The 16,206-nt window shown below is 31.8% G+C and overlaps 5 protein-coding genes across 7 annotated transcripts; 2 read left to right on the forward strand and 3 right to left on the reverse strand.

The window, feature by feature from the left end:
• Positions 1-10: 10 nt before the first annotated feature.
• Positions 11-5,544, reverse strand: Spec2 (CDC42 small effector protein Spec2). 3 transcript variants are annotated; one of them, XM_070642926.1, is made up of 4 exons: positions 5,407-5,544; positions 706-1,070; positions 525-631; positions 11-447 (listed from the first exon to the last, which is right to left on the reverse strand). In XM_070642926.1, the coding sequence occupies exons 2-4, from the start codon at positions 881-883 to the stop codon at positions 439-441; spliced, it is 294 nt and encodes a 97-aa protein (XP_070499027.1). In that variant the 5' UTR covers positions 884-1,070; positions 5,407-5,544; the 3' UTR covers positions 11-438. The 3 variants fall into 3 exon arrangements, with proteins under 3 accessions (XP_070499027.1, XP_070499019.1, XP_070499011.1); XM_070642918.1 differs by lacking the exon at positions 5,407-5,544 and adding an exon at positions 2,852-3,052; XM_070642910.1 differs by lacking the exon at positions 5,407-5,544 and adding an exon at positions 2,652-3,052.
• A 1,499-nt stretch (positions 5,545-7,043) lies between these two features.
• Positions 7,044-7,996, reverse strand: LOC139092756 (heat shock protein 23-like). Its single transcript, XM_070643293.1, has 2 exons — positions 7,858-7,996; positions 7,044-7,772 (listed from the first exon to the last, which is right to left on the reverse strand). The coding sequence occupies exons 1-2, from the start codon at positions 7,898-7,900 to the stop codon at positions 7,225-7,227; spliced, it is 591 nt and encodes a 196-aa protein (XP_070499394.1). The 5' UTR covers positions 7,901-7,996; the 3' UTR covers positions 7,044-7,224.
• Positions 7,997-8,328: 332 nt separating this feature from the next.
• Positions 8,329-10,859, forward strand: Sec15 (exocyst complex component Sec15). Its single transcript, XM_070642367.1, has 2 exons — positions 8,329-10,100; positions 10,161-10,859. The coding sequence occupies exons 1-2, from the start codon at positions 8,439-8,441 to the stop codon at positions 10,785-10,787; spliced, it is 2,289 nt and encodes a 762-aa protein (XP_070498468.1). The 5' UTR covers positions 8,329-8,438; the 3' UTR covers positions 10,788-10,859.
• An 81-nt stretch (positions 10,860-10,940) lies between these two features.
• Positions 10,941-11,924, forward strand: THG (tRNA-histidine guanylyltransferase). The gene is made up of 2 exons (XM_070644131.1): positions 10,941-11,048; positions 11,103-11,924. Exons 1-2 carry the CDS (start codon positions 10,956-10,958, stop codon positions 11,898-11,900), a joined length of 891 nt encoding a protein of 296 aa, XP_070500232.1. The 5' UTR covers positions 10,941-10,955; the 3' UTR covers positions 11,901-11,924.
• A 212-nt stretch (positions 11,925-12,136) lies between these two features.
• PolG1 (DNA polymerase gamma, catalytic subunit tam) lies at positions 12,137-15,657 on the reverse strand. Its single transcript, XM_070643213.1, has 3 exons — positions 15,203-15,657; positions 13,908-15,139; positions 12,137-13,831 (listed from the first exon to the last, which is right to left on the reverse strand). Exons 1-3 carry the CDS (start codon positions 15,485-15,487, stop codon positions 12,139-12,141), a joined length of 3,210 nt encoding a protein of 1,069 aa, XP_070499314.1. The 5' UTR covers positions 15,488-15,657; the 3' UTR covers positions 12,137-12,138.
• Between the last annotated feature and the right edge of the window lie 549 nt (positions 15,658-16,206).

The raw sequence follows: 16,206 nt of genomic DNA on the forward strand, positions 1-16,206 counted from the left end.
GCACATATTACTACATTATAAAACTTAAGATTCTTAATCATAATTCACTTGAATAGAAAATGAAATTGTATTGGTAAGGAACTATGTACATAGAGAAAATAAAAACAAATAATAATCATCACAACATGGTTTAATTAATTACGGCATAGAAATAATTGATTCGAATCAAAATTAATACATAAGTACATAAATCAAAAAGAAAGCATTTATAAATAATAATAATGAAGGGTCACAATAAGTCGATTGGAAGCTACAATTTTTTTGATTGCTATCAATTAATTTCTCCTTAAATTAAATCTATGAACGAAGAAGTTCCAACAAGTTTCATGTTAGGCCAGTTCTCTCTTACATCCTATGAATAGTGAAATGCTTTTTGATTATAGACATGAGATTCACGAGAAATATCGCTATTCGTCATCTTGAATATGAATGTATTAATCAACAGGCCTGCAAAATAAGATAAAAGTGAATATTATTGACTTTATAAAATTTATTATTCATTTCATCAGTCAGTCACTACTCACTTGAATTCTCAATGAATTAATATCATAGCCACCTTTACTTTGCATCTGGCTCTGAATAATATCTAAGTGGCGTGTTGATAGCTCGGCATCATTTGAACCAATATGCCCTAATTTGATAGAATCAATCGATAAATTAATAATACGTTATGGACATAGACAAAATAATAATAATAACAGTTACCGGTATGCACGAAATTTGTTGGATTTCCTATCATTGATCTATCAATTCGTATTCTCTGACGATGATGAGTTCGTCGTGTAGGACTCTGTTGCTGGATGCAGCATGAAAATAATTGAATCATAACTTCGCCCGTTCCGGCCATTTTCTTCTTTCCACTATTGCCGGATGATTTAACCATCAACGGAATTTTAATGTACTCAGTCACTCAATTATACTGTACGTAATGACTAAAGCAATGAGAGATTTGTTTTGTTTTTTAAGTTGATGTCGTCCGTCCTCTCGCTTTAATATTTTATAATTTAAAATAATAGACCTCCAAAAAAACACAAAAAATTATTCGCTTTAATTTACATTCACACTGCTGTCTGCAAAGAGAGAAAAAACAGAGACACAAAGAAGGAAAAAAAGTGTTAAAAATTTTGTTTTGCACCAATATATTAGGTAGGCACAAAAATACACGGTTAATCCACATTATGTGATCAATAGAAATAACAAAAGGCTGATATGGCTCAACACAATGAACTTATGCTCATAGCGATATACAATAACTCTATCATTAATTCTAATGTCCACACCCAAAAACGGACTTATCAGAATATAAGGTAGAACTAAACAGTTAAAAGAGCTGCTTCTAGCAGAATTTTATTTTTTGTGATTATGAGTCACACACATTCTATATACATTTGACTACTTAGTGCCTGTCTTTCTTTTCTTTGTATAAATTGTTTTTTCTGTAATTTATTCGCAATTTGGAAAATGTAGAAAGAATTGAAGATAATCCAAAAGGCATTAAGTACATACAAATATATTACAGGGTATTGATTGACTTAATTGAAAAATTTCACACTTAGTCTATATGTGTGTTTGCTTGCTTATTTTTAGTTCCCCAAATATCTTGGCTTATTCTTCTTCCCTTCTCTTCTCGTTTTTATATTGAAATCTCATTAAATAATTTAATACGTACGATGTATGTACGCACGATGTTTTGTAGTTTTTTTTTTCTTAGTTACTTCCATTTTTAGCTATGTGTAATATTGTGAGATATTTAATGAAAATGTTACTGTTCATGCATTATTTTGGCAAGTCTTGGAACTAAAACGATGCATGTAATCGATTTGCCTATATATCTCTCTATATTCAATCGTTTTCAATCAATGTGTAGTATTATGTACATGATATACCGCTGCTTTTCCAGTTTCACAGCTTATATCTGATAATAATAGTATAGTATGAAATCTAGGTAAGTAAAAGAAAAAAATCAAGAGTTGTCCGTTCTTTTTCTCTTCTTCTTCTGCATTCATACATAATACTTCAGCAGCGTATGATAATTGTGTGCAATTGCAAAGCAATCATGTAATAAGAACAAGGAATTATTAATATTATTATACTCAATAAAACCTGTTTTTCTGCTGTGATTCTTGCTGTTTTTGACTTTGTCATCACATTTATGGACATAGACCTCTTTCAATTGAATCTTTTACTAATTTAGAACGTGTCTTTGTCTTCCCACAAGCAAAAAACTACTTCTTCACTGTTTAATATCTTAATTAGAGCACAATTTGAATATTTTTTCCTGTTTCTTATTCGTTTAGTAATCGACACTTCATTTTCGTCAAGTTCATTTTTTTGCATGAAATTCAAATTTTTTAAAATCGTTAAATTTTACGAAACCGTTAAAAATTCTAAATTTTACTCCTGAACATGTGAATAGCCAGATAAATATATCCCAATGTTTTATCACTTTTCATGCGTCCATAAGCCTTTCTCTTTTAGATATATACACACATTCTTAAAGCAATTATTTGCAGTTTTTTTCTGAATCATTTAAGCTTTCGAATACTTTCCGGACGATGTGTGATGAAATGAAACAAATGGTCAAAAAGTCATGAAAAGGTAAACAGACAGACACTCAAGTCAGTCTGTCAGAGAATCTATATAATTATCACCTTCTTCATCCAAAAAACTTTCACGTGAAAATTGTTATTTATGCAACAACACATCAACACTCAATCAGCACTACTGGTCAGGCACAATTGTAATGAAATTATCAGTTTAATGATGAATAATCAAAGCCAAAACATTAACTAAGTATGCATTTTAATCCACAATCAAACATGTAACTTTCTTTTCAAGTTATCTATAACACCTTTTTATGCTTTATTCACTTCTTCTTTAGTCTCTTTTATTGGATACCATTCACTGATTACAATAGAAATTTACTTAGGATTTTTTGTATTTGCTCGAATTTCTTAATTAATTAATTTGTTTAGCCAAAAACAGAAAAACGACTAAATAAAACTATATAGATAAACTTAATGGAAGAAGTGAACAGTTCAATGAGAAAAACGAGACTGAGTGGCTGAAAAAGAATATACACCGAACATGTGGAGAGAGGCCTCAACTGAATCGTATTGAAAGAAAGAAATACAGCCAGAAGAATGAGAGAAAAAAAATATTTAAAAGTGCTGTGCTGTGTTGCCAGTTGTTCCAAAAGAGCATAAAGTGCAGAAACTGAATTAGCGTTGGATTGAATAAAAACTAAAAATAAGTAACATGTGAATTAAGTCTACGAGAGAAACTCAAAATAAACATCCATATTTTGTATTCTATCGCTCAATTTCTCGCGGTTTGTTTTGTGTCTTGTCGCTGTTTTTTTCCCCAAACCGTTATGCCTAAATGCAAATCAAGTCAATATTATTTTCATGTCTTTCCTCTGCTGACTAAATTTTTATTTTTTTTTTTCTCTCCTCATATTGAATCAATTGTTGAGATAATTTTTTTAATACATCATTAAGCATGAACAACATGAGAGATTTGCTGCAAGCAGATTATGTGACACATATACTCACTCATTCTATTGTCTGTGGATTTTTTTTTGTTTTGTTTATAAATTATGATAAATTTTTAAGAATTATGACTATCTCATCTGTAGCAATCTATAAATGTATCATATCAACTTGATATTATCAAGGGTCGTTCACATTTGATATTTATGGAAATTCAAGGTTTTGGATAGATCACGTTCAAATTCCATTTTCACTTCCTATTTATGTTTTTCAGAAACTTCCGAAAGCAACAAATAAATTTCAGAAAATTCTCGTGCATAAGAGTGTGGATTAAGCACATTTCACTAGTTTACATCAGATAAGCATGTGCAAGTCAGGTAAATTCTCATAGAAAAGTATTTCAGTTTTTAACGGTCAAAATTTTGAATTCAATGCTACACTAACACTATGAAAAAAAATTATTAAATTTAATTTGTGAAATTATCTGTTTTTACTTGAATACTGCTAGTACAGAATCATTGTAAATGCTTTATTACTCACTAATCTAACTAACTAAAATGATAAAAATATTTTATCTTGTCAAATTTATGTAAAAATTTGAAAGTTTAATTTTACAAATTCATTCTTTGTATTAGTGTGCAAAAATTTATATGTAGTGGTTTGCAGATCGATCCAAAAGATATCAAGTTCTCAAATCTATACTTCCAAGTACTTGTTAATATTACTGTATGGATTAACTAGCCTCTGAATCATTTTCAGTAAATATGACAAATTCTAAAAAAGTATTAAGATATCTCCACAAGGTCTGGGTTTACTAACTCACAGTGACCTTTAAATACCAATCTTGATTAGAACAGTAAGTCATTTCAAGTCCACCATTATAAGAAAATCTCAAGAAACACATAATTAAAGCAGAAATCAGTGATAGAAACAGCACTTAAACTTAACGAGATAATTTATTGGATTGACACGAAGAATGTGCTAGCCATCGCTGTGATATTAAACAATGCAGTCAGTGCCGAATATATATTAATAAATAATTTATTTAAGTAGCTTTAGATAACTCAGTATAATGAATCTCATTTTCATCTTCTTCCATCAATTCAATAGATTAATCAACAAAGCGGAATGATCGAATCCATCGGTTTACTTAATAATATATAACAGACGCTCAGCAGCAGCAACAGCAACAACAGCGTCAACTTTCTTTTTTTATATAGGTACTTAATTTTTTGCATAAATTATGTAAACATACAACATAAAAATCGCAGCAATCAGATGTCGTTATCACCGGTAAAGCAACCAAAACAAGCCATGAAATATAAAGTGTAAAAAATTGGATGCAGATGAGAGCAATTTTCTCTTCCTCTCTTTCTGTCATACTTTATAATTCATTGATTTTTCCGCACTTATACTAGAACTTAATGTAGAGCTATGCGAAAAATTTTTTGTTTATTTTTAAACAATTTTCCATGGTTTTTTAACAATTTCTTTGTGACTGACTCATTATTTTTTTGTTGTCCGCTATTTAATGTGCATGAAACACTTTTTGTCTAGACGTGCTGTGCTGTTCAATGCACCAAACATGAATCATTATATTCAAGATGTGCAAACGATTATTCTTTGGATATTTCCCATCAAATGTGATTTTTTTCTTCTTATTATTGGCATTTACTTTGTTGAGTTATAGGCTGTATCATGGATGAGTGAGTAAATAAAATGGTGCGACGCGCACTGGATCTGAACGAGCTTAAAGAATCTACTTCGCCTAGATTAATTATGCTCATCGGATCTTATCTAGCTAGTTATTTATGGATCATGATTGCTTAGATTGGTTTCTAATCTGTTGGATTTATTTAATCCCAATTTTCAAATCGTAGGATTTATTTACACAATCTTTAATTTGAATACCTACTTGAGCTTTGCGGATCATCAAATTTGAATTGCGAAATCCAAACTTAATGTGATCTTTTGAAGTTTACTCACGCAGTCAGTCGATAAGTCAATAATATTAAAATGCGAAAGATTATGTCAAATCTGCTTCCCGAAATTTTAAAAACAAGCCGACTAAACACACTGAAGTTTATAGCCTAGTCAAAAGCTATAAAACCCAAAGCAGAATCATGATTATAAAATTATTTTAAACATATATAGTTCGCGATGACTTTGTGACTGACTTGAAGAATATCAGATTACAATATATACATCCACACAATATGATTTAATCAGTTTTTATTTCGTGTGATTCATAATCAGAAATAATATAAAACTATTAAATGATAGATATATGCAAATTTTTCCATGATTAAGTGGTATTTTGTGTAAATGCCGATACATATTGAATCAGATTGTATAATCCAGTTATGGATGTAAAGAAAGAAAAAACGAGACGTGAAAGTATTTTGCACTTGATAAAACAATAAAAAACATCCAGCATAAGTTATTATGTTCTGTATTGAGCGTGAAACATAATCTAAAATGAATTGAGGTATCAAATAATCAGAACGATTATTTATTTGGAATCAATGTGCATTGTGTATTTGGGTCAAACGGAACATAATTTATGAGTATACAATATATAAGTTTTTGGTTATTATGCAACACATTCATTCTCAATTCCATTTTTTTTTTTTTTTGATGTTCAGTCATTGATTTCTTTCTTTCCTTACAAGCGATGTCTGTATAAATACATTTGAAATGGGTCATCTATTCAATGTATTATTATGATCTCTTTAGAGCCAATTTGTAGCTATTTTCAATAAAACAATTACTTTTTGAGTGAATTTTTATATAGAAAATGAATTAGTTTTGATGAAAAGTGTACGGAATCGACACGAGAGAAAATGTGGCAACTGATTTTTCAATCTTTTTTCATTTTCCTCTTGTTACTTCACATCTATATGCAAGTCTATGAATAATATAGTATAACAATAAAAATAATAATAAAAACGGACTGTATATGGCTAAAAAGTAAGCAAGCTTTATGGCATTGTACTTGAAGTAACTTATGCATGTATCACATAATAATGCAACTTACGTTCGATCCTCAACAACTTGATTTACTTCCTCATTGGTCATTGCACTATCGATAGATAATCACTGATATACGACAATATATTATTATTACAGAATATGTATCCATAGACGTAGAGATGCAAAAAGGCAGTATGTATGAATAAGTATTAGGAAAAGCACACAGAGAATTAATTAAAAATTGTATATGAAATCATCGCATGGTTCATAAAATAAACGCAGCAGCACCTGAGAACACACAAAGAATATTGAGGTCAAATCATATTATATTTATGCATGAGAATTAACAGATTCACACATTAATTGCATTTAAAGTTTACTTCACTTTTCAAACATTATTATGGCACGGAATTTGTGCCTTTATACTTCTTCATTTCATTTGAGTATTTACCTAATTTTTAATCTGTAACTCACTTAGAATGTGATGAAAGCATGCCTATACAATATTTTCTTCTCTTCTACTTCCCACAATGTTTCATCATACATTCTACATGAATGTCTACATAAAACAACAAGAACTTATTATTTCATTCTTTTATTATCTTTTTGGGTACACAACATAGGTTTTAGGCCATTATAAAAAGCTTTAATAATTCCATTTCATTTAAACAATAATGTTTGATAGGCCTTCAATGCCATATCCGCGGATTGACTTAATAGGAACAAATTAAAAATAATAAACATGTTAAAAAAAAGTTATTTAAGATTTGCTGACAGCAGGTGACTTTCCATTATTATCATGTGGACATTGTGGTGATTTTGCATGGTCCTTAATGTTCAAATGTGCTGGAGTGTTCGTATGAGTTATAGGAACGTGCTTTTCTGAGCTTCCTGATAATGCTGGTGGAGGTGGAGCTTTAATGGTCAAAACTCCATCAGATGACAATTGTGAATGAACGGAATTCATGTCATATTCTTTAGGCAACATATATTTGCGGACGAAATGACGTTGAATAGATCCGTGTCCATCATCTCGTTCCTCGTGTCTTCCTTCAACAATAATTTGATTGTCGATGGTTTTAACCGTAATTTCACTAGGTTGGAAATGGTGAACATCGACAGAAGCTTGAAAACCGTCCTTTCCAAAGTGAAGATTCTTTTGATCTTTGACCATGTCCTTTGCAGTTTGGCGTAAAGACCATGGACGTTTATATCCAGTCATCAAATGATGCATTCCACTACGAGGAACCAATCGATCAGAAAAGAAATCGCTTGGAGCAAGTCCTAAACCAAAACGTGGTTCCAAACCTAAATAAAGAGAACAATAGATTAGATTCTTTTGTCTTTAAGGATGCACGTGCTTCATTTCTGGATCTTTCTTCAAGTTACTTACCGTCCATTTCAAAGGCACTGAATCCAAATGGGCACATAGACATAGTTAATTCTTTTTAGTTAATGTTATCACAACAATTAATTTAATTTATTTAAGGTTTTTGGTTAGTTTTTAATGATACGTGGTTTACTGTTTGAAGTCGCAAATTATAATGAATCTGAATGTGAATTTTGGTACTTTATAGCAAATTATAGCAAAATTTATGATAAAATCCAAATTTTCTAAAACCGTTAAAAACCAAAATTAATTTACATCACTGCTCATAACATGCATTAATACTTGATTTCATGAAATTTCAAAGATCTAACATGATATAGTGAGATTATTCATAGCTAATGAATAGACATTTAAATTTTCTTTTTAATTAAACTAGTAGTCTTATCTTTCGATTAGTCAGAAGCTGTAAATAGCAAAACCATGACATGAATTGTGTAACGTATTTTGAATTTTCAAACATATGATATGTAAATATTTACACATCAGATTAAACATAGATTTTCACAACAATAACAAAAATTGATAAAATTAATATTTTTGCTTAATCTCGCTTAATTAAAGATCTTTAGGAAGCAAATCAAGTGATGACGACAAATATACTAATTCAGGAGATCGAAGCAGTAGAAGAGAATTACCAAAGCACTTTCCGAACATTATTACAAAGTGATTCTAAATTAGAAGTAGTTTGTGAGCAACATGCAGCTATTCTGGAGAAGAGAATCGTTCACCACGACAAAGAAATTGAAAGAATATGCCGCGATTATCAAGGATTCATTGACAGCATTCGAGAACTCTTGCAAGTAAGGGCACAGACAAATAATTTAAATACAGAAGTTATCAGCTTAAATAATGCATTAAATGAAGCAAATCAAGGATTAATCAAGAAAGGATATGAGCTCCTTGAAGCAAGAAAGGTTGAAAGTAATATTGCATCTACAATTGAGACATTATCGATTTGTATGCCGGTTTTGGAATGTTACTCAAAACTAATGAAGCAAGTAAACGAAAAGCGATATTATCCAGCACTTAAGACATTAGAAGTCCTTGAAAGAGAACATCTTCCAAAAGTAGCAAATTATAGATTTGCAACAGCTATCAATGAAAACATTCCAAGATTAAAGAAAGAGATCAAATCTTTAGATGACTTCTGCGAGTTCCTTCAAAAAGTAAGAGATTATTCTCATTTTATTGGCGAAAGAGCTTTAAGACATACAAAAGAATCACAGAAACGTAATTTAAAGACCGTACTTGAAGATCATACAGCTAAAATGTCTGAAGAATATTCAATTGATGAAGAAGAACTTTGTGCTGCAGATCTCATTGACTTTTCACCAATTTATCGCTGTCTACACATTTATACAGTTCTAGACGATAAAGAGTATTTTGCCAAGTATTATCAGAAACAACGAAAAGATCAAGCAAAACTTGTCCTACAAGCTCCACAAGCTATGCATGACAATTTGGATGCTTATAAAAAGTACATTTACTCAATTGTTGGATTCTTTATTGTTGAAGATCATGTGATGAATACAAGCAATGGAGAGATTGTGACAAGAAGCTATTTAGAGGATCTGTGGAATACATCTTTAGGCAAAGCCATAAATGTCTTGAGTATGAGTTCATCATCATGCACAGATCCAAATATTCTTTTGAGAATCAAAAATTTAATAATGCTCAGCATAACGACTCTTAAATATCATGGATATACAGTCACTCAATTATTTGACTTTTTACTAGAGCTTAGAGATCATTACAATGAAGTTCTGCTACAACGATGGGTCATAGAATTTAGAGATATTTTAAGTAACTGTGACTTCCTTCCGTTAGAAACGAACACAATTGAAGAGTACGAAAGTGTCCTCGAGCGCTTCCCATTTCATTCAGACCAACTGGAACAACAACCTTTCCCAAAGAAATTTCCATTCTCAAGAATGGTCCCTGAAGTCTATCAACAAGCAATGGAATTTATGTTTTCATGTATGAAGTTTAGTGAGGAACTAACTTTGTCACCAAATGAAGTTGCTACAATGGTCAGAAAAGCTGCCAACTTGTTGCTCACAAGAAGCTTCTCTGGATGTTTGTCATTAGTTTTTAAATCACCGGGATCAAGTTTAGCTCTACAGCAGGTCATTCAAATTATTATTGATACTCAATATTTGGAAAAAGCTGGTCCATTTTTGGATGAATTTGTTTGTAAAATGACAGGCACTCAAAATCAACAAGCTCCTTCAATGGCAATGTTTCAGGTAATTTTATCGCAATTTTTGTAGATTCATTCTGTATATTAATGCATTACTTTTGTCTAGGTCGCTCGAGCGGAAGCAGAACAACAAGTATCGATCAAATTATGCTCAAAATTGGATGAATTCTTTGAGGAACTCGAAAGTTATGACTGGCTATTGGCTGAATCAATTGGACATGCTTCACCATTCATTACTGATTTGATTTCATTCCTTCAAAGCACTTTCCATAGCTTCTCATTCATCTTACCAAATGTCGCTTTAGTATCGTGCAGAAAAGCCTGTGAACATATCGCAAATTCAATTTATAAACTATTATTAAGTGATGATGTGAAACAAGTCACAATCGGTGCAATACAACAAATCAGCTTGGATTTAATGCAATGTGAATTTTTTGCTGCAAGTGACCCAGTTCCTGGACTTAAAGAAAATGAACTGTCAAAATATTTCGCACAAGTTCGCCAATTGCTTGATTTATTGATCTTGGAAGAATGGTCGGTTTATTTGCATGATTATGGAAAGGCTGAAAATCGCTATTCATTAGTCGAACCATCTACAATCATAGTATTGCTTGAGAAGATCCGTGAAGCTGAGAAGAAGAATATGTTTACTGTGCTGAAAAAGTCAGAAAGAGACAAGAAGAAATTATTAGAGACCGTTCTTAAACAGCTTAAGCAACTGGCTGAACGTTAAATTCATATTTATATACTAAATTATACTTATGCCCACTATTACTTTATTAATAAATATTAACATTATACTCAATCTAGATGTTGACTTTTAGTTAAATTTTCAGTATGGAAAATAACGGCCACGAAAATTTCAAAATTAGTGTTTTGAAAAGCATTGGATTGTTTACACATGTTGCTGCGTAGTCTAAAAAATATTTTAATTCAATCAAAACGAAATTTTCAAAGGACAGCGATGGCAAAGAGTAAATTTGAATATGTTAAGGTAAAATCTACTATAATTAATATGCGCTTTCATTTAAGAATCTTTATTTTGCAGTCATTTGAGGCAGATGATAAAATTTTACAAAATACCTGGATTATTGTGAGAATTGACGGAAAGAACTTTCACAAATTTGCAAATGTACATAATTTTGAGAAGCCTAATGATTTAAGAGGCTTGAATCTAATGAACTTTGCTGCTGCATGTGTAATGAAAGAGTTTAATGAGATTATTTTATCTTATGGACAAAGTGATGAATATTCATTTGTGTTTCATCGAACTGCAAATGTCTATAACAGAAGAGCTTCCAAAATTGTATCGAATGTCAATAGCCTATTTACCTCATCTTTTGTATTCTATTGGAACCGGTGGTTTGGTGATCAAAAACTCCAATATCCTCCTTGTTTTGATGCTAGATATGTGTTATATCCAACAACTGAAAATCTCCGCGACTATTTAAGCTGGAGACAAGCTGATGTTCATATTAATAATCTTTATAATACATGCTTTTGGAACTTAGTCCTTAAAAAGGGATTAACAAATGTAGAAGCAGAAGAAAAGCTCCGAGGAACAGTCTCAAGTGATAAGAATGAGCTGCTTTTTAGTGAATTTGGAATTAATTACAACAATTTACCAGCTATGTATAGGAAAGGAACCATACTTCTTACGAAACAGATTAAAATAGATGAAAGCAAGACAAGAAAAGTTGTAATTCCAATTTATGATGACTTAATAAGAGAGAAGTTTTGGAAGGAACATGACGAGCTTTTGCCAAGAAAAGCACCTAAATTTTATGAGTTTCCTAAAGATCTACAGCCATTCCCAGACCTAGTTAAAGAGCTTTTGAGTATTTGAATAAATTATTTAAAAGAAATTAAATTTCCTGGGTTTCTTTGATCAGTTTTCAGTTAAATAATTTACAATTTTAATCAAAGTAGGCAAATTGTTCATTAAAATTGGATGAAAGTTCGTGACAAGTTTCGTTTAATCGCCAAGTCCAGACGATGTCCTGTCTAATTATTATAAGTAAATAAATTAACTACTCATTTGTATATTTTATAATAAAATATATTTAAATAATACTACAAAATAACTATATTTTCCATGTTGTCATATCATTTCCTACTCTTTTAACAGCTTCATATACATCAACAGACTCGCCAAAATTTATTGAGTAGCCGTTTGTGAATCCATGAAGATTTGATGGAGTTTTACAGTCATTTTCAGCTTCTTTTCTAAGAATTTTATCAATTTCAACGGAAGTGAAGAAAGCTATTGACTGTGGCAAGTCACAAAATCCAAGTTTTGATGCACAAAATGATCGTGTAAGGAGATTAGTGACATGCATGGCTAGTGCAGTTTTATCAGCGTCTTCATCTTTGACAATATATCGGACTTCATCATGAAAACTTAGACAAAATCTAATTTTATCGCCCATAATCCATCGCATAGACACCAACATTAAGTGAAGGAAGTCAACAGCACCAGATTGAACAACCCAATTAATTCGAGTTGGTAGAAATCTATCATCAATTCCTGATTGTGGTTCTAAGGCGCGACTTAATCTACATTTAAGGAAGGGAGTTACAGGCAACTCACTATCAGCAATTTCTTCAAGCTTGTTGAACATAGCGCTTTCACTTCCGCCATGCCATTGAGATTTTGAGAACATTTCAAGGACATTTTTGGAATAATTGGAAGCAATTCGCATAGCTTCAAATTGTGAAAATCCTTTAGCCGTTGGATATTCATCTTCGTATTCTGGTAATGGATAATAAACCTTCTTGCCTTTTGTCATCGCAAACATTTTCATAGCCTTAGATTTTGCTTCATTGTCTGATATTGATGGATTAAACTGCTTTAAAAGTGTCTGGGCGAAATTTTGACCTGCACCGTAAATTCGAGCATAATTTATAACTTTGGCATGGTCTCTTGAAATTCCTACAGCCTTTGCTGTAATTGTGTGTAGATCAGTTCCATTAGATTTAGTTCCACTTAATGTCATCCATCCAAAAGCTGTTGAGCCGTGAATTTTCCTATCTGTATCTCCTAACAAGGAAGCAATCCATAATTCTTGAGAATCTACATCTGCACCGACAATTTTATAGTTTTCAGGTGCTTGTACCATTCCTCTTAGTTCGGAACCGATTCGTTCAAATTTTGAGTTGCTTGCAGTCATCCAAGTCGGTTCCATAGCACGTCTTGTTAATGTTCCACACACAACCACTTGAGGAATAATTGCGCCATATTCCATTTCCTTTGTTGCTAAATGTTTTGGAAGTGATGAAGATGGTAGCCATACTTTCATTTGTCCCATAATTCTGTCTCGATTATTTCGCCAATATGAAAGCATTCTTGCTATTTCTATAACTCTTTCTGCAACTTGTCCTTCACCGGTCAGCACATTCTCAGAAAATTTATTAATAAAGTCTTTAGCTAGAGGATTTCCAACATTCTTTGACTTTCCATCTTTATGAGGGAGTTTAAAGAACCAAAAGCAATTTTCTAGCTCAATATTACACCAAACTCCTGATCCACAATATCTATCATCAACTTTTGATTCTGTATACTTCTTGCCTTTCTTGTTATAATAAGACTTTTTACTTATATTCTTCTCAACGTCTGTCCACAAACTTGCCATAGCTTCACAGCTTTCACTTTCATTTGCTGTCATGTTTTCAGTTCGTAGTGGACATTTCTTGACCAGTGCTTCTAGTGGAATTTTCCCTGACTCGCCTTCTTCTCGCTGACTTTTAATCGGCATCAAAAATCCCCAGCCTTCTCCTCTGTAAGAATTAATGATAAAATTTTGAATTAAATCTCAGGATTAAAAATACTCAAATCATTAAAATGTTTCCGTACCTTATAAAATGCAATGGAAATCCCTCCCAACAAAGTGATAATAATTTGGGAGCGATTTGCATTCCTGTTCCTATATCTGAAACACCTGGCGTCCAATCTTTAGATCCATTGTCCTTAACACACAAATTTCTATACCAAAGTGGATATCCAGGAAGAAGAGGCCTACGAGCAGGCAATAGAATCTTCTTTTGCATAATTCTTAGAAATTTGCTACTTAAATTATGAAATTCTTTGCTTTTATTCGATATGTCCTCAATATTCTTATTGTATATTTTAGCTTTTCCTTTCTTAAGTTTTAGTTCCTGTTCAGACCAATCTTGATCCCACATCCATAAATGATTTTTGTATTCATCATTATGCTTAAGCCTACAAGCATGATCAGCTCTTTGGGATAATAATGCTTTGGATTCAATGTCTAAATCTTCATATGCTAAATTTGCTTCATTTATGTATCGATTCCAATTACTATTAATTGGTAAATAAGCTAATCCTAACTCAAACATACCGGCAAGAGTAGCTGGATGTGGAAATCTTTGCTCAAAAAGAGGATAAAGCTGTTTAGTTACTTCATTTGTTGCTATAACGTCATTGGCACAATAGGTCATTAAGTTCTGAAAGTCATTTCGGATGTCTTTTAGGCTTCCTTCCATAAATATATTTCTTATTTCCTTATCTAAAGTTTCTTCCTTTTTACAATATAATTTATGAACTTCTTTGAGACTATTTAATGATGTCAATCCTCCCCAACTCTGATCTTCTTCTGATAATTCCTTATGTGACTTCATCATTGCTCTTTGATAACTTGTAACTCCACTAACGCACACATGAAGAGCCATTGTATCAAGAAATCTAGTTCCAGTGCTTTCTAACCAATACTGTTCCTTTATTCGGGCACGATCAAATGATACATTATGTCCAATAACTAGTCGTGGCTTTTTTAATCTATCACAAAGATTTATTCCTGTATCTTCTATTGTCGATTCCATAGGAATTAAGTCATCTGGTGTTAGTTTCATAGATTTTGTGTCAGTTTTGGGAAGATTTATAAGCTTCTTGTTAGTCCACGAATACCAATGTTTAGGTCCAACAGCAGTGGCGATAACTGGAAAGCTTCCAGCGTTCATACATACTTCAACATCAAAAACTAAAATATCTTCCTGAGGATAAGGCACTGAATACGACGTTCCTTTTTCAGCATCATAGCATGTCCAGCCTGCTACAAATATCCATTTCTGGATTATTAATGAGAAAGTATTCGTTATAAAAGATTCTGATTGGATGTTTCAATTACTTACTTTTGGCATTTGTGGAATTTGAGCTATTAATATATCCTTGATAAGCTTTTCATATTCCTGTACTTGCTTCTTAGCAATATTGTAGAAATGCTCCTCAATGTTACTTCCCATTAATTTTGGAAGTTTTAGATCAACATCAGGAAGTACTGGAGTCTCCAAATTGGTTATTCCATGACTTACTAGTTCTTTACGATACTTTTCGATGACTTCAGCATTAAATACAGGCTTCTGGATGTTCCCGAAAATTTGCCGGCTTAATTTCTCGTTGATCATTTGAATTCCCATTTCATTGACATTATTTTGTACCTTTTTCTCTTCATTGTGTGTCTTGTCATTCTTTCTTTTTACACTTTTCACTTTCTTTACATCTTTCTTTGACGATTGAATTACAGAAATCACACTGTGGGGCTCGAAATCATTAATTAAAATGGAATATTTTCTTACACAAATTTTTCGTATCATTGTTGTTGTAAACAATGTCGGATGATTCGTCGTTCGGATTAAGTTCACATGAAATAGAAATTAAAATGATTTCAAGAAATCTTCAAAATTTAATTAAATTAAGGACTTTTTGTAGTTCTACTAAGAAAGTATTTGATTGGAAGGAGATAAAGTATAAGACAAAAGTACCACAACAAACTGTAAAGTCGCAATTTAGTGAGAAAACAGAAAGAATTAAAATTTCTGAAGAGGATATATTTTTATTAGAGAAATTAAGTCTTGTGGATCTAGAGAGGAAGTAAGAAAGTCGTTATAATAAGTAACTAAATTGTCTAAATCAATTGCATAATTCCAGGGAAGCAGTGAAGGTTCTAGAGGACTCAATAGAATTTGCAAGTAAAATTCACAACATAAATACAGACAATGTTGAGCCACTGTACACAGTACTGGAGGATTATCAGCTGACACTTAGGGATGATAAAGTGACTGATGGAAATATCAAAGAGGATGTACTGAAAAATGCAGTCAAAACAGAAGAAGATACTTATTTTATAGCACCAAAA

The sequence above is a fragment of the Chironomus tepperi genome, unplaced genomic scaffold (genome assembly GCF_022539635.2).
Source record: "Chironomus tepperi strain 1889 unplaced genomic scaffold, CSIRO-AGI_Ctep_v1 contig_16, whole genome shotgun sequence".
In the NCBI taxonomy this organism is placed as follows: Eukaryota; Metazoa; Arthropoda; class Insecta; order Diptera; family Chironomidae; genus Chironomus; species Chironomus tepperi.